This window comes from Miniopterus schreibersii, assembly GCF_964146895.1.
Source record: "Miniopterus schreibersii genome assembly, chromosome: 1".
NCBI lineage: Eukaryota > Metazoa > Chordata > Mammalia > Chiroptera > Miniopteridae > Miniopterus > Miniopterus schreibersii.
This window is the reverse complement of record NC_138101.1, coordinates 138,283,107-138,302,761: the sequence shown is the minus strand read 5'-3', so window position 1 is coordinate 138,302,761 and position 19,655 is coordinate 138,283,107. Positions and strand designations below refer to the sequence as shown.

Below are 19,655 nucleotides of genomic sequence, written 5' to 3'. Positions count from 1 at the left end.
CATAACTTCAGACTGCTCTATATGTAAACGTGGGGACTTTTTAAGCTATAAATGCTCAATAGAAGAAAACCACGGGCTGTTAAATTTCCAGTGGTGACCCAACTGAGTATTACAAGACTACAGAAAAACTGTCAACATCCAGCCGTCTTTCCTAGCCTGTGGCTTGCAGAGCTGTGTGTTCTCTAATTCAGTTCAAATCAATTCAATTCATTTAGTTCCTCCCATATTTTCAAAACTTTCTAATAAGATAATTATTCACTTTGATTCCTCCCTCACTTCCATGCAATATTTTTCGTTTTGTGGTTTTGTCTTATTCCTGAAATATTAAAGCAAGTCAGAGTTGATGTAAGTGAAAATTGAGCCAAGATATGGCAAAAGATGAGGACAGTGGGGTCACAAAGGGGAAGGGCTGATAGGCTCCCTAGAATGCTCAGAAATTTTGGATATAAATGAAAAGCCCTGCACAACAGGCAGAGGATCGAGATCCTGCATGGGGCACACAGCGCGCTGGAAAGGACCTCAGGAGTCATCTAGCTCGATGCTGCTCGAACTGCAGTCCTGGGACCAGCAGCACACACGTCACCTGGGAGCTGGTTAAAAATGCAAATTGTCAGCACCCTCCATACTCCTGAATTAGGATCTGCATTTTTAACAAGATCCCCAGGCAATTGAAGGGGCGTGCATAAGAGGTCTTGCCTTTTGTCAAGGGTACAAAAGAACTATGCCCAGAATGCTGGGGAGCCCGAATTTTGTCGAAGAAGGAAGAGGCTTTTGAATGCTTCTTGTTGCGCCCTCCGATCATACCCTGCTCCTGCTAAAATACTGAACTTCATGAGAGATGGAAGGTGAGCCCCAACACACGAAACAGTAGAGTATGTGGCATAGCATCCTACAGCTCCAACATCAGTGACTCAAGGATACTTCAGCCAGCTGATCCTAGTTGCTGTAACCCTATTAGCAAGCACAAAATCCCTACAAGGGCCAAAGAGTAGAGACCCTAGGGGAGAGCTGTCTGGGGAATGGAAGGGAGCGTGGGGCAAGACAGGTGCTCGGAGAGCAAGGCCCAGCGCCCAGACTCTCCGGTTGGTTGTTAAATATTTCAAGGTAGTAGCTTAAAATCAGCTGTGGTGGAAGTATTTATATCACAGAAAGCAACACACACTACAGATCAAGGCTTTGGTTTTTTAGAGAGCAATTTACCAGCACACCACCGTGGGAGAGTAGACAGCTCAGAGGAGAAAAGCCCGGAGTTAGTGAGTGTGAGGCGTGAAAGAGAAAGTCAGGGAAGGAAAGGCCAAGTGAAGGCCTAGAAAATGCTGCTAGTCTCTCACATCTGGTAATGGCTGGGATTCCCCCACTAGCCTCATTTCTAAAACTCCTTTTCACAGGTCTGTCTCAAGAGTGGGAGTTCACTGAAGGTTCAAAGAGGCCGGAGATGGCATGAAATAAGGTGGAGAGTAAAATTATGCACCGACAAGGGCAACTTACAAAGATGACCGGGCAGCTAGGGCTCTTATGGGGTAAAGTGTCACCGTAAGTCTTCTGCTAGGGTATAAGCCTGGAGAAGGTGGATACTGGGTTCCCCTGGGGTGGGGGCTTTTGTCAATCAGCTGGATATTGTATTTAACTACTGTAATGTTTGCATCTAAACCAGCCTTTTCTGGTGACTTAGATTTACCCTATACTTCTGATATTATCATTACCTATGGTTAAAAAACGAGTTTCTGGTAAGGAAGTGTGTCATTGGAATGCATCTTTCTCTCTCCCCTTAATTAAACTGTTAAATGCATTTATAAGCTATATCCTTGAGCATCTCTGCTTCAGCCAGGTCATTTTCCTTAGTCTCCCTTGAAAACATTTTGAACTTTTTTTCCATCTCTATGGTTTGGCTTTTTCTGTGCCTCTTATTTGGGTTGCCATTCCCTTTTCTGTACTCCTGGTCAACTCTACTCATAACTCAAGACCAAACACTACATCCTCAAGGAAGCCTCCCCTGATTACTCCAACCTGTAGTAAGCTCTTTCTCCATTCAACACTGATTGTCTGGACAAAATCCTTGGAGATTGTGTCCTAAACTTCTCTCAAATGAATATTGGAGGTGTGGCCTCCCAATGCAGAATTCCAGCTACAGGGACTTACGACAGCCAACAATTACCTGCAGAAGGGTACTTGATAAAAATAACACACACTTTTTTCCTTTCACTGTCAAGTTCCCCAGTAGTCTTCTAAGTATTAGTCCCCTGTACCAGTTAGCATTCTTCTCTGTTTCTTTGTTGTTCTAAATTAGATAGTGTGACAATACCAATGGCACCACTGCCCCTCCTTTCATCACCAGCCAGCTCCCGTGGGCAGAAAGGATCAACTGACTTTGGTTCCAATCTAGATCTTTGCTTTTAGATGATCAAACTGCATAAAACTTAACTTAAGTAAACAAGAATAATGTGCATTTATAATACAATAGGTTTACCCTTACAGGGGGAAATGGAAAAAATAAATATCTTAATAATCCCAAATGAGTCTTTAATTAGCTGAACAGAAGAAGTATGGTTTTGGGAACTGGGGAGAAGGGGGCAGGACAAATATTCCCAGAGACCCTCCCTGGCCCCCCAGGACGCCCAGTTGGGTAACAGGGTGGCCAGATCATGTGGGCATTTTTCTAACCTGTGTGGGGCCTTTTCCTTAACGAGGCGTTTTTGTTTCTGTTTTTGTTTTTTGCCTCCTGGTGCCCCGTGAAATGCTCAGTCTATATGGTATCACACAGGGCCATGACCACATCTCCAAAAGAGCTTCTAATTGTAAATACAGTGTTTATTTTCCTGACCTCATGTCATCTTATTTTCTTTTCATGTATAAGAAATAGGACACATCAGTTTTGAAGACTTGCTGACACTTTAATGAAAAGAACTTTGGCTGTGAGTTGGTGGCTTTTTCTTTCTGTTTCCATGTGTTCTTTAGCTTGAACACGTCAAATTCACTTTGGAGGTGAGATTCACATCCTACTTTCCACTAGAGAAAATTCATAAATTAGCACAGGACAGGAAGCTGGCCCTGGCGATGAAGGAGGGCAGAGTGACAGGGCCAGCACAGGTCTCTGACACACTTGTGATTTTTCCTCCCTTGTGTGGCCAAAGTTAAATTGTTTTCCATCGTATTGACACGTTATATGTGAACACTTCATGCCCAAAGCAGAGGCAACACATCCCTTTTTTTCCTTCCTCCAACTTATACACATACCTCCTTTTTTTTTTCAGTGCAAATCAACAGAATCTGGAGATGATTTGTTACAGAACAAGAATTCTTTCTCAGTTCATGACTCGTGGAGGCAGGACTCAGGCATCACCTCCCCAGGTGATTCCATGGGTGGCCAAGATTGAGAGCACTGGCCTAGATTTCTGTCTGCTTGAGAGCCCCTATCTGCAAAACTATCACTGTTCCCTTCCCCATCTCTCACACATGCCTGCTTTTTAGGTTCCCACCTCTTCTTCGTTCCCTAGAGTTCCTGGGGAGTAACTCAGGTGCTCCAGGTCAAGTGTGGGCTGCTGTTCTGGCCGTCATTTGCACAGCCTTTGCCTCTTGCTCCTGGCTGCCAACACCCAGGCCTCCTGGCTGCCTTCCCCTGGTGCTGCATCACAGGCTAAGTCCCATTCAGCTCAGCTGTGGATCGGGACCAGAGCAGGAAACTAACTTCCCAACCTCTAAGTTCTGCTCCTGTCCTAGGAATGCCCAGCACAGGCCCTCGGGCCCCGTGAGTTTGTGACAGCTGTGGGACAGCTCTCTTTGTTTGCAAAAGAGGCCTTTTGGTTCAAAGTGCTCACCTGCTCCTGGAGTGGCTCAGCTGGTGTGTTTTCAAAGCTACCTTGCCATTCATCAGAAGCATCACTCCTCTCCACGCTTTAGGTTCTGTTGCTGAGTCTGCTCATTGTGCCAGATTCCACCTTAAGCAAGTGTGAAGAAGAGCTTCCTTCTGGGGTCTTCTGTCACCCTGTGGTGTGCCTACTGCCATCAGGACCTGGTGCAGCACACATGCCCACAGACATTGGAACGTCCTCAGCAGAACTCCTCACCATGCTGTTTCTCAAGGGCCAAAGACCCCGGGCAGTTCACCACCGTCTTTCCTCTGAGTCTTCCCATGTTTGCTTGTTGTGATGGCCACAGCTGTAAGAGGGAGAACCTGGGAGAAACAGGGTGCTCCATCTTGGCCAAAACCAGAGGTCTGATCTCTACTTGATTTTTAAGAGAAATAAATAGATAACAGGTGTGTTGATACCTGCAACCAATTAATATAGCAACTTTTCAGGACCTTATAAGCTCAACATTCTACATCTGTCATATATATTATGCCATCGTATGTGACAAGAATTTGTTTTCAAAATGAGAATATCCTATAAATCACTGCTGAAGCAAATTAAATGATCTTCTCTGTCATTTTGCGTGGGTGTATTTAGATGAGTTTAATTCTCCAAACAATGGTTGTTGTTTTCCATTTAAACAGAAACCCAACACATAATCAATTTGGCTAAAAGAAATTTTATTGCACATGGAAATCCTGGAGCAGAGTTAGATTATTGACCAAAAATAAAAACAGTTTTAAAATGCGCACTGCTGGTGAAAGATCCAAAGAGCACGTGGGATGCAGTGTCTTTCTTCAACGATGTGGAAGCTGTTATGAAGATGTCTCCACTGGGTAAGCAAGACAAAAGCATCCTGCATCTGAAGCAAGAAGGCGTTAAGTCAGATTTTCTTCTTTTACAAAATTAATACATGCCTCTGGAAAATCGTCAAACAATACATAAATATCCAGTGGAAAATGTAAGAGAGTCCTCCTTTTCTGCCCGTCTGCCCCCTGCCCTCCGCTGACAGTTTTGGTGTCTGCTGAGGTTTTGGGAAACAGCTTCAGCAGTCAGAGGGGTCTGTGTCCAGGTGACCTTGAAACTTCTCAGGCCCTTGGCGGAGTGGGGACGAGCTCTCTCTCAGGCCTGTGCCAGCTTTCAGTTCATGAATAAGCAGAGGCTGCCCTTGCAAACACACACACAGGCACACGCACACGCGCACACGCATTTCACACACTTCTCATTTGAACAGACCAGGCCAGCGGCGCCCGCAGTCGCGTGCTCGCTTCTGACTTGATGCCGTCCCGGTCATCTCGGGAGGACACCGGGTGGCGCATGGTACGCGGCGGGCACTCGGTGAGCACCTGCGGAACACATCGCAATTATTCCAAAAGGGAGCAACATATCTGTGTGTGTTCGTCATTAAGAAAAAAAATGGTTAGGATAGAAAATAATGTCACAAATATAGCACAATACCCTAAAGCTTACTAATTATTTCCCCAGTTTTGGTCATGTCTTTGAAGCCTCTCTATCTCCCCACAGTCCTGTCCGCTCTCTCTAACTCATTTACAAAATTATGCAGAAAGGGTGTGGGTTGGGATGGGAAGGAACCTACGAGTCAGCTCTCACAGCCTCAGCTCCAAGTCCCTAGACCATGAGGCCTTGCCCAAGTGACCTAATGAGAAAGGCTCTCCCCTTTTCCATCCCCACAGCCAGCCTTTGTCAAATCTCTCTCCTATGCTGCTCAGCACAAGTCTTCGTGGTGGATGGTCGGATCTGTGTACAACTAATGTAGTGTAAACATTTTCTTGGTGTGTGAACACTGTCTCATTCATTCTAACATTCTTTGTTCTACCTAGTACAATGCTTTGCCCCAAGAAGGCATTTAACTAATAGCAGTTAGACAGATTGAATGAACCACACCGTGATTTCAAGGGAATGCCATTTAGCTAGAAAATTAACTTTTCCCTTGTTCATAGCTACATCTACACAATAAGCTTCACTATTTTGATTTTACTTAGGAACAACGCTCTTTCAAATCAAAGAGTTTCTTGACCTGAAATATTTTGCTGATTGATTTGTAAAATGAGAGACGAAGGACATGTTTGAGATTCCCCATAGGTGAGAGCAAGCTTGAATTTCCCAAGGCAATTATTTGAGGCCCTTTGTTCAAAATCAGTCACTGAGACCTGGACATCTTCTTGGTGGATGCTGAGAATTTAAATAATGCTCACAGAGACAAGGGGGATAAAAGATACTTTATTGGAAATGACACAGACTCTGGCAATAGGGTACTCTATTTTCCTAGCACCCCTTATTTTTTTAAAAATGGTATATTCCTACATATTACAACCTCTATGTGGTGACATTATGAAATGTTTTCTAGACCTTCTACACCCACAAATACCTGAGAAAATGAAGAGCATCTGTCATTCTTAGGGTTTTTAGAACCTTGTCTAGATCATTGTGACTGAATTGGTTGCTTTGGACAGGGGTACTTGATCTACCCATGTGACTGCTCTATGGCATACAGAAAATAGAAACAACAAATCTTCTACTCATGACAGATTCTCTCAGATTCACACAAACATGTTCCAGGTGAGAAGGTAGGCAAGCTTAACATTTAACTTTTCATATGTAGTCAGAATCAAGGTTAGTTTTCAGCTAGATCAAAGGAAACTGTCTAACTGTATATAGATACAGTTATTAATGATGGGCTTGATATTTGGGCCTGAGGTGTGGGCACTTCCAAAACACTGGAGCTGTTCTAATAAACAATACTTTCTGCTTCATCGACCAATTTTGTTCCTTCCATTACCATTGTGGGGCCCACATCCCTGAGTTGGATATCATGAGCACAATTTATCTAAGGTTTTTCATTGCCCGGTGTGAAAGCAAAGACTCAGCCCTTGTACTGGTATCAGTATGTGTTTCTGATTTATCATTTTCAGTTTCCTATTCTGGTAGAAACTCATGGGAAGAGTGGAAGGATGGAAGGATTATACCTCACTCTCCCCATCACCGTCTCCCTACCCCTCTCCGCATCCCCACCTACCACCTTGGGCCAGTAGCTTAGTGATGTGATCCTTGAGTGGACACCAGACATGACCGTTTGTGCCAGACTCAGGGATCAGCTTAGTTTAGGTTCTAGGGTTCCCTTTCTGCACCCTTGGGAGTAGGGCTCTGGGCCCTCCTCTCATTGGACAGAAAACACACAGAGAAGATGGTTATACACATTGGTGGAGAGATGAGCCTAGCACGACTTTTGTGGCAATTATAAATATTGAACTATAATATTAAACAACTCGAATATCTCCCTGGAAAGTTGCACATTTAAGTAGAACTTGCAGAAGGGTTAACAGGGGACCCCCTTCTTGTTTATCTGTAAAGAATGTTCTCACCTGAGTTCTTGCAGGTATTTTTCTGGTGATATACTACTTTACTCTGTTGCATCCTTTGGGCCATGCTCAGGATTTGTTTTCTGATCATTTTTCAAAGCCACATCATGGTTTAGTGGCTGTTTTCTTCTCCATTCTCAAAGGCTGGCTCTTCTCTCTGCAACGCCATGAGAACCCAGGCCTACTTATCTGTGTGAGTGCCGGCATTCTCACTCAAGAAGTGGCTTGAGAAGGTGTTTCAGTTGTTTCTATTTTGGAGGCATAACCTCTGTTTCCTTCCCCTGAGTAACACAGATGACTGGTTTTTGGCAAAGCCTTTATTTTTATTATTTTTGAATTTATGAAATTAAATCAGAGGCTGTGGCAGTTAAGATAAATTGGTTATTTGTGTCTTAACCAAGAGGAGTTGCTAATATGTTCCCCAAAACAACTGATTTCAGACTAGCTACATAAAGAAAAAATCTTCAGCAATAGACTTATATGGTTTAGTTCTATGTTATTGATAGGTCCTTCTTTTTAGACTGCAGCTTTGAAAGAGTTCAACAGCTGAGTTGGAAACTAACACCCACCCACTAAAGTTTATAAGTGAGATATGGATGGTATAATCCCTAGGGCAGAGCCTGCTCCCATTTTGGCATTCTCTGGGCCCAGCTGTTGACTAGAGATAATCTAGATTATAATAGTAAAATCAAGAAATGCTTTGAATTCGAATTCCTTGCATTGCACACCTCTCTGAAGAACAAGTGTACATTCTTGCAAATCACCAGAATAGGAAACTATTTTTCTCCACCCAGCGGCTGTAAGTAGCTATGGAAGCCAACGCCTCATAGATTTTATATCACATTTAGCTTTATTTTAGGGGGGTTAAAATATAGGGCTTTACAAACTCAACCAGACATGCTTTTCTGTTTAATGTTTCCTAGTTTACCACAGAGAACACATATTATTTTTATAATGGGGAAAATGTTAATTTAGATTGCCAGTTATACATCCCATGATGTCAAGAGGGAAGTCAGAATAGGCAATGGATGTTTTTATTGAGCAATACACCCTTGCATTGGGATGGAAAAAACCTACAAACACATTTACCTATACAGTGATCACTCCAATTCCAATTGCAAATATTTTCTCCATTGTCTCCAAAGTGCGTTCTTATCCACCCATCCATCTAACCATCCATCCTTGCATCCTTCCATCCTTTGTCTTGTCCCACAAAAGGATCTATGGCAGCTTACAAAGACAGACAACAAAACTTAAAAATGAGAGAGATCGAAAAATGAAAGATAGAGGCAGGTCTGTAAAGTCAATCATATTAATTTATAATCATGTTAACAATTGGGCCACACCTGTGGTTTAGGATTTTTCTTAGCCACCACCCAAAGAAAAACCTGGCTGGTCACTAGATTCAGGATCCACAGGATCAAAACAAGCCAGTCATGGCCGTGGGGTGGGGGGAGGCAGATGTGGGTTGGAGGGGATCAATGGGGGGAAAAAAGAGGGATATCTGTAATACTTTCAACAACAAAGATAAATTTAAAAAAACAAAACAAGAAAACAAGCCAGTCACTAAGTAGAACTGCTCTTGGTCCTGGAGTCAGTTGGAAATTCTTCCGAGAGGCTCAAAAAGGAGTCCGTGTCCTTTGATGAACACCTGTGACAACATCCTTGCAATAGAGGCAGTGACACCTTGTCTGTGATAAAGATGGTGCATTTCTTATATAGCTGGTGGCATCATATCAGAGAGCAGCTCTGTAAACTGGTGTCGGCTCTGCAGATCTGGCAGCTGGCAGTCAGTTCAGCTTCACCTAGAAAACTCCACCTGAACCATGTGCACACCTAAAGTCTAGGATAGTGCACGGCCCCTCTGACTGCTCAGCGAATGTTAGTGATGAGAATTACTGCCACTCGTACCCTGTGTCAGACGTGTGCCTGCTCTTCACTGGGGAAGAGACAGGCTCCACATTCCCATGCTTGTGAGCGAAAGTGGCCGGAGGAAGGAGCACCGGTGAGCTCACAGCTCTCACCTCCTCCGCAGGCCCTCCTGCACTTGTGGGAGCGCGAAACACGGTCAGGCTTAGGTTGGGCAATGACACATCTGGGCTCTCAAAGGCAGGCTTGCTCCAGGTAACACTTGAAAAACTGATACTCCATAAATAGAGTTACCGCCTGTGTGGGGAGCAAGCCAAGTCTGAGCTCAGAAGAATACCTTCCAAGCAGAAACCTGTGAGCTTCAGCACTTCATTCTCCAAGGACTGGCTCCTTTTATGGAATTGAAAAGCCTTTAGAAATCCTTTGTGATTTCCCGGACCTACACCAGGATGGAAGAGTGAAAATTCAGCTTTGAGATCATTAGGCCCACGTGACTCCAAGACCCTAAAGGATCTCCCTTCTCCCTTTTGCTCCTGCCTCCCCCTACCTCCTGCCTTGTCTTCTTTTTCTAAATCTTATTAAAGGGTTCATCACAGCCCGTCCTATCCTGTCAGAGGGCAGGGACTGCCAGTGTGTGCCAAGAACAGAGTCTAATGGAGTTGAAATGCCCTCCCCCCTGGGCGATCTCTGTGGTGGCTGCATGTAAAACACGGGCAAGCAGGCTGCAGAACATGTTGAATTCTGAGCACCAGGATGTGTGGGGGCCTGCATCCGTCACAGTCAGGTCACTTTCTTCTTTTAATGAAAACTGAAACCCAGCTCCAGCCCCAGGGCAGTGGGAGTGAACAAACGTGTAGGGGAGCAGACAGAATTGTTTAGGAAGACCGGCCCCACCCCCACCCCCAGGGTCTGGTCTAGGGGTGGGATGCAGGGCCTGCAGGGGGAGACGGGGAGAGCTCGTGGGGAGAAGCGAAGTCTGCTTCTGTCTTCTCTGTAAATGCTGCAACACCTCCGAATGGAGGAACAGCTGGGATAAGTAGCTGCTAATCCCCCAGTGCCAGGAGGAAGCCGGGCGCTCCCTTCCAGATCCCAGCAGATGGTGCGTGAAACAGGCTTCCCTTGAGGCAAGGGCAGCGGGAACTGGCCCACCTTCTGTTCCTCCAGCCTGCCCTACGCGGCTCCCTCATGGCCTGTCCCTGCCCAGAGGGCCTCCCTGGCCCTCAGGGACCCTGGTGACACGCCTTGGCTTTGCCATCGCGCCGGGATGCTCAAGGTCAGCCAAGCTGGACTCTGGCCAGCAGTGGCAGCTTCAGCGGCATTCGGCGAAGTTCCGTGGGCCTGAGGAGGAAGAGCCAGACAGTGCTGCTAAATCTCTAGCTCCGGGAATCACCTGGGAAGAGGGCTGGTGACTCATTTAAAAGGCAGATTCAGTGTCCCCGGGTGAAACCAGGGAATCTGAGTTTCTGTTAGGCGGCCCAGGTAATTTGCCTGCAAATGGTTCTAGCATTCCACTCTGGGGACAGCAGCCCAAGTGGACTGGAGGGCATTTGGGGTGGTAGTGAAGAAAAGGGCACATAGTCAGGTGCCAGATTTTGAATCCTCCCCCTCCCAGGATATAGACCAGGTTTCTGTTTGTTTGTTTGTTTGTTTGTTTGTTTGTTTTCCAACTGCAGGACAGAGCCATCCTGGGTTTTGAAATCACTTTAGTTGCACAATTCGCATAAAAAATGAAATAGAGGTTCTGCTCGCCTGGCTCAGTGGTATGAACCTGGAGGTGATGGTTCGATTCCTGGTCAGGGACAGGCCTGGATTTTGGGCTCAATCCCCAGTCGGGGGTGTGCAGGAGGCAACTGATCAATGACAGCTCTCTCATCACTGATGTTTCTCTCTCTCTCTCCCTTCCTCTCTCTGAAATCAACAAAGACATATTTAAAAAAAAAAAGAAATGCAGAATTGGTTGCACAGCAGTATAAATGTACTTACCACTACTGAACTGTACAATTTTAAATGGTTAACATGGTAAATTTTATGTTATGTATATTTTACCACAGTTTTTAAAGTCATGTTTACATACTTAAGCAGGCGTGACAGAAGCCAATCTTAATTTTCAAATTAATTGGATCCCTGAAAAATTATGTCAAATGAAAACTCACTATTGAATTGTACTTTCCCACTGACTTTTATTTTATTTTATTTTTAAATATCTTTATTGATTTCAGAGAGAGGAAGGGAAAGGGGGAGAGAGAGATAGAAACATCAATGATGAGAGAGCCATTGTCAGCTGCCCCCTGCATGCCTCGCACTGGGGATCGAGCCCAAAACCTGGGCGTGTGCCCTGACCAGGAATTGAACTGCAATCTCCTGGACTATAGGTCGATGCTCAATCACTGAGCCAAGCCAGCTGGGCACTGACTTATATTTTAAAATATATGAAATAGGGTTCAGAATTTTAAAATGTAGAAATTGGACAATATTACAATGAACAAACATGGAACCATCACAGCTCTTTGAGGGAAAAGGTGCTCTTTCTTACCGCAAATACAATGCATATGAAAAATACATTTTTTTCTAAGTGCGGAAAAAATGAAATTGCTTTAAAAACATTTTAAGGGTGAAGATTGTTTCATGAAACTGGCCTCAGTGCTCCACTGACCTGCCCACCCCTACCACTCAGACTGACCCGAAGGTGGGTGGGCTGGAACTGGCCCCCTGAGCTAGGGAATTATTTGCAAAGGATTCAGGTCAATAACCATGGTGTTCAGTGATAAGCCCGACTTTCCAGGAGCTCCCTTTGCCCATATGGCTGTGAACATGGGAATCTGCCATGAGCCACTCCCAAGCAGAAACTGTCTTTCAAACAAATGCTTGTGAACGTCAGTCCTACTCCACTTTGGATGTTTCCCTTTTGTCGTGACTGTCCCTGTGATTCCCCCTTTCCTTCTTAGCAGGTACCATAATCGGCCCTGCCTTTCCTGTAATTGCCCTGCAGCACATTCTGTGAGGGCTCTGTCTTATTTATCCCTGCATCCCTGTGACTAGCACAGTTCTTGCCTCATAAACATTCACTGAATCAATAGATAAATGAAACTGACCCAATTCTTCAAAAGTGAGAGCTACAGCTGCCTCCAAAAGTATCACTATGACTGAATTGTAATCGTTAAAATTTGCTTTTATCGTCTTTTTTCCAGGTGTCTCTAACTATTACAATAATTAATAACCACTGCCAGAAAAGAGTTATTTTGACCCTTTTCAGAAGGGAAACTGGGGTTCAAGAAAGTGACCCAACTTGCCCAGGAACAAATAAGGGTGTAGTAAGTGATAGAGGCAGGATTTGAACCCAGGGCCGTGTGGCTGTAACACCATTTCTCCCTTTTCTTGGGTTTTCTGCATCTGCCTGAGCAGAGGCAGCTCTGCTCTTTGCATCCTGTCATTTTCATTGTGAAAGGCCTACTGCTCGGTGGGCGGAGACCCCGGCCAGGCCCCTCACCTGGCTCCATCACCCAGCGGCCCCCACTTTCTTCTCCAGACTAACCCAAACATGGTTGGGGAGCTCAGCCGGGAGGGCCCAGCATTCCCCAGCCAGGACGAGTATCTAATCAGCAGGCCTCCTCAGCATATCAATCCGAGACCACTCTAGAGATGGATGCCTGTGCCCAGTTTTCTATTTTTAACTGGTGTGAACAGGAGGAAAAACACAAGCATTAAAAATCAAAGTGCCAGTCAAGAACTGAGAATGCAGGGCACCCCAGGGCAAACTAGAGGTCTGTGTCCTTCCCATGTCTCTCTGATCTTAGGCCCCTCTCCCCACTTCACGTCGTCTTTCTGTTCCCTTCTCTAAAGTCCCAAAATCTGTTTCTATGAAGGAGCTGATATCACTCATTTATACCAGTGCTTCTCACACTTAATGTGCATATAAATCCACTGGGCATCTGGCTAAAATGCAGACTCTCCTTTACTAGTTCCAGGGCCCCGGCACTGCTTTTCTAACTCATTGCGGGTTATGGCGATGCTGCTCGTCGGTATGATATGGTTGAGGTTGCCGTTCTCTTGGCAAGGGTTTGCTCTCTCGGTCTTGTCTCCACCTGCAGTGAAGGGCTTTGCCCTCCCCGTTTACAGATGATCATCTCTCCACCAGCTACTTTTGGCATTTCTTTCTTCATTGATTTGGCAGCAGGGGGTCCATTTTTGGATAAAGACCGGAGCCTGAGTGTGAGCAGAACCCAGGCAGCATGGAGGAGAGCTCCCTGGTGTCTGGTCTGGGGTAAACTTGACCCCTTCTCCAGCAAGACCGGGCGAGGCTGGCACCGTGGCTCTCCTTGGCCTTTCCCCAGGCCAGCCCCTGAGCCGGGCATGGGTTGGGGACCAAGGTGGCCTTGGTTGATCTCAGCTTTCTGCTCCAGAGGAGCACAGCCCCCGCTCCTGAAGTAAAGCCATTCAGACTGGAGGGGACTGGACCAGAAGCGTGCCCTGCCCCAGGTGTCCTCCTGGCCACCCGAATGCGCCGCTGTGGTGCCCGGCGGGCCCCTGAGGACTGCCCGGGCCCTGCCCCTCCGGCGCCCAGGCCTGGCCGACCAGGAGCTGCGTGGCTCCCCTGCTGCCCCGGCCCAGCTGTCAGGACCCCTCAGCAGGGGGCGGGGTGCCGGCCCTCCCGCTCCCGGGCGGCTTATCGCCTCGGGCTGGCGGGGCCCCGGAGGCACCGGCCCGCAGCACACCCAGGGATCGCCCCCGGGGGGGGGGGGGGCTGGCGTCACCGAGTCTTCCCCTGCCCCCGACCCCGCGCGGCCTGCCCCTCCCCAGCTCCCTATTTGGCCGTCCCCCTGGCTGCCCCCTCCCCTTCCTTACATGGTCTGGGGGGCCCCCGGCTGATCCTCTCCCCTGTCCTTGGCTCCATGAATGGCCTCGGCGCTCCTCAGTGGTGCGAAGGCGACCAAATAAGGCAAGGTGGCCGACCGGGCCCCCCACCCCTGCCCCCGGCAGCTCCAACTGACCCCGTCCGTCAGCGCGCTATAAAGCAGCGCGCCCCGCGCCCCGCACCCAGCGCCCGCCGCCGCCCAGCCCAGCGAGCCCGACCGCCGACGGTGAGTCAGCGCCGCCGCCGCGCCCGCCCCGCGCCCGCGCCCGCTCCGCACCTGCCCCGCACCCGCCCCGCACCCGCCCGCCGCCGGCCGTCTCAGACCCAGAGCCCCGCGCTCCCGCCGCTCCGGCCCTTTTTTCTTAAGAGACCAAACTTTTCCATGTGACTCTCCCTTCTTGCGTCCTGGGCAGTCACCGGAGAGGGGCGCGCGGAAGGGGGGCCCCACGGTCCCCCTCGAGGTGTTCGGGGTCCCCGCTCTCCAGCTGGGGCACGGGCATGCAGGGCGTGCTGATGGGGACGAAATGGGTTCCCAGTCTGTGCAAAGGCAAAAACGTAAGGGGCTGGGGAGGACCTGGTAAGAGGGGACTGTCCCCCCTTGCGCCTGGGGCTGAGGGCGCCCGCGCCCCCACCCCCAAACCCCTCGGCGCTTCCTCTCCCCCCGGGGCGCGGAGGGGGCCAGCGCTGCGCGCGCGGAGCTTGGGCCAACCCCCCTCTGCTCCACCCGCAGACCCCGCTGAAGCTGCGCCGAGATGTGCGACGACGAGGAGACCACCGCCCTGGTGTGCGACAACGGCTCCGGGCTGGTCAAGGCCGGCTTCGCGGGCGACGACGCGCCCCGCGCCGTCTTCCCTTCCATCGTGGGGCGCCCGCGCCACCAGGTACCTCCCGCCCGCCCCCGTCCCCCGCGGTCCCCAGCCCCGCCCGCAGCCCTCCAGCAACCCCTTCTGCCCGCCATCCAGGAACTGTCTCCCCTGAGCCCCCTGCTTTCATGACCTCTTTAGGTCGAATAAGTTAAAGATGACTTAGGTTCAAGTCCGACCTAGGCGGGCAATTCTCACACCCGCACTGAAGGAGGGTGTGAAACGTGCGTTTCCCCGCGTTCACTTCAGGGATGCAGCTCTCCAAGGGCCCAGCTCCCTGGTGTGAAAGGCGCAGCTTCTCTCCTCCACTCCCCACCTGCATATTTCGCCCTCCGTGTCTTCTCCGCTATCTTTTGTACACTTCACTTTTTTCCTTGGCTTCTCTTCAGTCCAGTTCAAAACATCATAATAAAACTTCTCAACCACCCAGGAGCCAGGGCACATTCCTGGCTCTTGTTCGCAACCAGTTCACAGAGCTCCCAAAGATGTAATCTATCTGCTTCCTGGCTGTTGCATTTTTAGAAGCCAGACGTGACAGAGTCAGTAAGTGCCATGGTGATAGTGACATACCACCTTGTTTATTAAGAGGACTGCCACCCTCCCTGGCTTTGCCACATGCCTGGTCAGAAAGGCTGCCAAACCGGAGAGCTCTGCTCCTCGGTGCCAGGGAGCGATGGGCAGGACGGCTGTGGGCAGGCTGGATTCCACTGGCAGCCTGATAGTGGCATATCAGCCCGTCCCTGCTTGATGAATGTCAAAATCTTTTCTTAGGAGAAATACATGTCACTAATTCAGTCATTTCACAATGTAGTCATTTATATCCTAGTTGACATGAGTGATGAGCTTAATAATTTAATGAAGGCATTATGTTATTTTTAAAACGAGGTAAGGCTCAACTTCAGTGAAATAGCATTGTCGTCCCCCCCCCCATATTCTAAATAATAGAATTATACCTTTTTTTAGGAGGGAGGAGTGGGGGGGATAGGTACTAACTAGACTGATTTTAAGTGATATTTCTAAATTGGGGTGAAATCCTATTGTTTGTTGTTTCTGGTCTTCATGAGGTATTCCTTGACTTGGGCAGTTAGATGTAAATTTATAAGGCATCAGTAATACCCCTGACATGGGAGAAGCTTGATCTTACCATCTTTCTCTTCCTATAGGGAGTCATGGTGGGTATGGGTCAGAAGGATTCCTATGTAGGAGACGAAGCCCAGAGCAAGCGAGGTATCCTGACTCTCAAGTACCCCATTGAGCATGGCATCATCACCAACTGGGATGACATGGAGAAGATCTGGCACCATACCTTCTACAATGAGCTCCGCGTGGCCCCCGAGGAGCACCCCACTCTGCTCACCGAGGCCCCGCTGAACCCCAAGGCCAACCGTGAGAAGATGACCCAGATCATGTTTGAGACCTTCAATGTCCCCGCCATGTATGTGGCCATCCAGGCAGTGCTGTCCCTGTATGCTTCTGGCCGTACCACAGGTATGTTTGGGCTCTGGGGACACTGATTAATCACATTCCCAAGTCACTGACCTTGCTGTGAATCAGTTTCCCCAACTGAAAAGGAATGACCCTTCTCTCATACTCCATGGGAAGGCGTCAGTGCTGGGAGAGAAAGGAAGCCGTAATATCCCGAGGTTAGTTGCAGAGCGCATGGGTTTCTAAGAGTTGAAACGATGTGATGTCACATGATGAGCCTCCGTACAATGTATCGGCCTGGAATGCCGCGGTCATCGGCATGTGTTCATGCCATCACGGCCCCTGGGCAAACAGCCCCAGGGAGAGCCCACATTCCCCACGGGGTCTGAGTCAAAAGAGAGAGAAACACGTGTAAGTAAGATGGGGGGAAAGAAAATCACATCCGGACACTTACATAATGTACTGATGAAAGGGATGGTCATTTGAAAGTGTTCTGGGGAAATTTTTCTACTATAATATTTAAAAGGATGAGCTATGGCTGGCTTCAGATTTAGCATTCATTATGCTCATTTTTATTCTCCGTGCGTAAGGGATCTAATTTTATCTGGATCCGTGCCCAGTGCTAGTTTATCTTAGCCAAGATTGGAAGGAGGCTTTGACTCGGCTAAAAGCGGTGTCGTCATCAGGGATTTACCTTAGGCTTGTCTCTTTCCCCCGACAGGCATTGTTCTGGACTCTGGGGATGGTGTGACCCACAATGTCCCCATCTATGAGGGCTATGCCTTGCCCCATGCCATCATGCGCCTGGACCTGGCTGGTCGGGATCTCACTGACTACCTCATGAAGATCCTCACCGAGCGTGGCTACTCCTTTGTCACCACGGGTGAGTGTGTGCACCTCATGTGCTATAGCATGTGTCTGCTTCTTTCCTTCACCAGCGAGTGCATCCACCTCCCACAGCTGACTTCCTTCTTCAGAGCTTGACAGGGCTACCCTTTATTTCTGCAGCTGAACGTGAAATTGTCCGTGACATTAAAGAGAAGCTGTGCTATGTTGCTCTGGATTTTGAGAATGAGATGGCCACAGCCGCTTCTTCATCTTCCCTGGAGAAGAGCTACGAGCTGCCTGATGGCCAAGTCATCACTATCGGCAACGAGCGCTTCCGCTGCCCCGAGACGCTCTTCCAGCCCTCCTTCATTGGTGAGTTGTAGGGCCTGCTGCGGAGGCGCAGCTTTTCCCTGCAAATCTGGGGAGGGAGGTCCCAGAGTTAAAATCTGTTGCGATGAAGAAGGGCTAATGGGCCCTTGAGTGAAAAGATGTCGTATCTTGGGAGTCCCATGCGGCTCAGTCTCAGGTTCGGATGGCTCATTAAAGGGATGGCCGTCACTGTTCTGTTGTAGTGAAATAATGAAAGGATGACACCCGGGCTTTATCTCAAAAGAAAGGATGAGACAGAGTAGGAACTGAATAATCCACATCTGCAGGAAAGGGGCGATTACTCAAGAGTGCTGTTTATTCCAATAAGCTTCATTACCAAGTAGCTGGACTTTCCTTTTAAGTTACTCATTGTTGAATGCAACACTTAGGAATAACTGGAGTGACATGTATATGCCACCAAACATCTTACCTAAGGAATGATTTACAGGAGGAAGCTTGTGAAGATCTTATTTTGGTCCCTAAATAAAACTTGCATGAATTTAACTTAAATGTGTGTCTTATTATTTGCCAATACATCTTCATATATCTGGTGGATACAGCAAGTGTTCACTCCAAACAGGTGCTAGATACAATTGTTCGTTTCTTGGCAGTCTTTGTGGCCTAACTGTGAGCACGTTTAGGGACACCTGTTCCCCAAATGCCTTCAGTGTCTCTAATAAAGGAACATATGTTTCAGAGACAAATGGTGATGGTTTACCAACACAGAGGAGTCCTGTTCTCACCCCTCCACCCTGGCCCCCTGGCCCAAGTGCACTGTGATTTTTTTTAAAACTTGTTCTTAGGTATGGAATCTGCTGGCATCCATGAAACAACTTATAATAGCATCATGAAGTGTGACATTGATATCCGCAAGGACCTGTATGCCAACAATGTCTTATCTGGAGGTACCACTATGTACCCTGGGATTGCTGATCGCATGCAAAAGGAAATCACTGCCCTGGCTCCCAGCACCATGAAGATTAAGGTAAAGACTTCTGCGCCTGGGGGAGCCCAAGCAGGTCTTGATATTCCAAGCAGCACATATTCCTAACTCCTTTCCCCTTACACTGAGCTTCCTGTCTACTAAAAACTTTATCTTTTAGCTTCTCTAGCACTTTTTCTAGCACTTTTTTGTTCTGATTTTGCTAGCACTTTTCCCAAGATAGGGGACTTTTTAAGTGCTTTAAAGCAGTGGATAAAAACAAATCTTTGAAGAAAAAAACACACCATCTAAATCTTTGAACACATTTTAAAAGTTCCCAACTTTGAGGCTTTTAGCTTGTTGCCACATTATACTCAAGTTCAGAGAAGTGTTTTTTAGCTTGTTGCCACATTGCTCTTGAGTTCAGAGAAGTGGGAACTCTATTTGTAAAGTCTTTGATGACACAAATAATGTAGAGGAAAAGTTACTTGACGCAGCCATATTAATTTGTGGTATGAAGTGTCTGACGTTACAGTGAACCAATAGCTGATATTTTTCTGTGAGTCTCTCCAACGTGTGGCTTGCTCTGTTGCTTGGAACTTCAGAGGTCCCTGGAAGTGTTTGTTTTCTTTCCGCAGATTATTGCTCCCCCCGAGCGCAAGTACTCTGTTTGGATCGGGGGCTCCATCCTGGCCTCCCTGTCCACCTTCCAGCAGATGTGGATCAGCAAGCAGGAGTATGACGAGGCAGGCCCATCCATTGTCCACCGCAAATGCTTCTGAGGGGCCTCCTCCCTTAGTCTACCTTACATTCAGGATGACAGTGTTATGCTTCTTGGAGTCTCCCGACCCACCCTCCCTCATCTCTCATCAACCATTGTACAGTTTGTTTACACACGTGCAATTTATTTGTGCTTCTAATATTTATTGCTTTATAAATAAACCAGACCAGGACTTGCAACCTACAAAAGCCTCTTTTACTTCCTTTTGGGGGGCAGGCTTGGGGTACGGCCAGTGCTCGTGTATTTCAGACTGTGAACTCCTAGATTGACGGCTTTGACACCGTGTACATTGTCATATGACAGGACCACAAAGATCATCAAATGGGTTAGTGTGACATTGAGCTGGGAGTTATGACACTGAATTTTGATTTTACACTTTGGGATAGATTCATGAACCTATTTCATATCTGAAACGTAGATTAGGTTTAACTTCAGATATGCAAGAAATGAAATTAAAACAGTTCTCTAAGATTAGTTTCCATGAAGGATAGTGAAAATTATTGTTTGAGCATGTGTTG

The 19,655-nt window shown here is 47.7% G+C and overlaps 1 protein-coding gene and 1 long non-coding RNA gene across 3 annotated transcripts; one reads left to right on the top strand and one right to left on the bottom strand.

Annotated features, from left to right (window-relative positions):
* Window positions 1–8,063: 8,063 nt before the first annotated feature.
* On the bottom strand, window positions 8,064–14,078 carry LOC308564265. Its single transcript, XR_013999915.1, has 3 exons — window positions 13,940–14,078; window positions 10,247–10,435; window positions 8,064–9,536 (listed from the first exon to the last, which is right to left on the bottom strand). It is a non-coding gene; the product is annotated as an uncharacterized lncRNA (long non-coding RNA).
* ACTC1 (actin alpha cardiac muscle 1) lies at window positions 13,727–19,321 on the top strand. 2 transcript variants are annotated; one of them, XM_081152229.1, is made up of 7 exons: window positions 13,727–14,175; window positions 14,680–14,830; window positions 15,976–16,300; window positions 16,959–17,120; window positions 17,246–17,437; window positions 18,238–18,419; window positions 18,995–19,321. In XM_081152229.1, the coding sequence occupies exons 2-7, from the start codon at window positions 14,702–14,704 to the stop codon at window positions 19,136–19,138; spliced, it is 1,134 nt and encodes a 377-aa protein (XP_081008355.1). In that variant the 5' UTR covers window positions 13,727–14,175; window positions 14,680–14,701; the 3' UTR covers window positions 19,139–19,321. The 2 variants fall into 2 exon arrangements, with proteins under 2 accessions (XP_081008355.1, XP_081008356.1); XM_081152230.1 differs by lacking the exon at window positions 13,727–14,175 and adding an exon at window positions 14,336–14,504.
* The last annotated feature ends 334 nt before the right edge of the window (window positions 19,322–19,655 follow it).

Bases quoted from the DNA above. Each gene is read 5' to 3' on its own strand.
- ACTC1 (XM_081152229.1), top strand. From the start codon at position 14,702: ATGTGCGACGACGAGGAGACCACCGCCCTGGTGTGCGACAACGGCTCC. The intron at 14,831-15,975 runs GTACCTCCCGCC...CTCTTCCTATAG, and splicing joins TGGGGCGCCCGCGCCACCAG to GGAGTCATGGTGGGTATGGG. The intron at 16,301-16,958 runs GTATGTTTGGGC...TTCCCCCGACAG, and splicing joins TGCTTCTGGCCGTACCACAG to GCATTGTTCTGGACTCTGGG.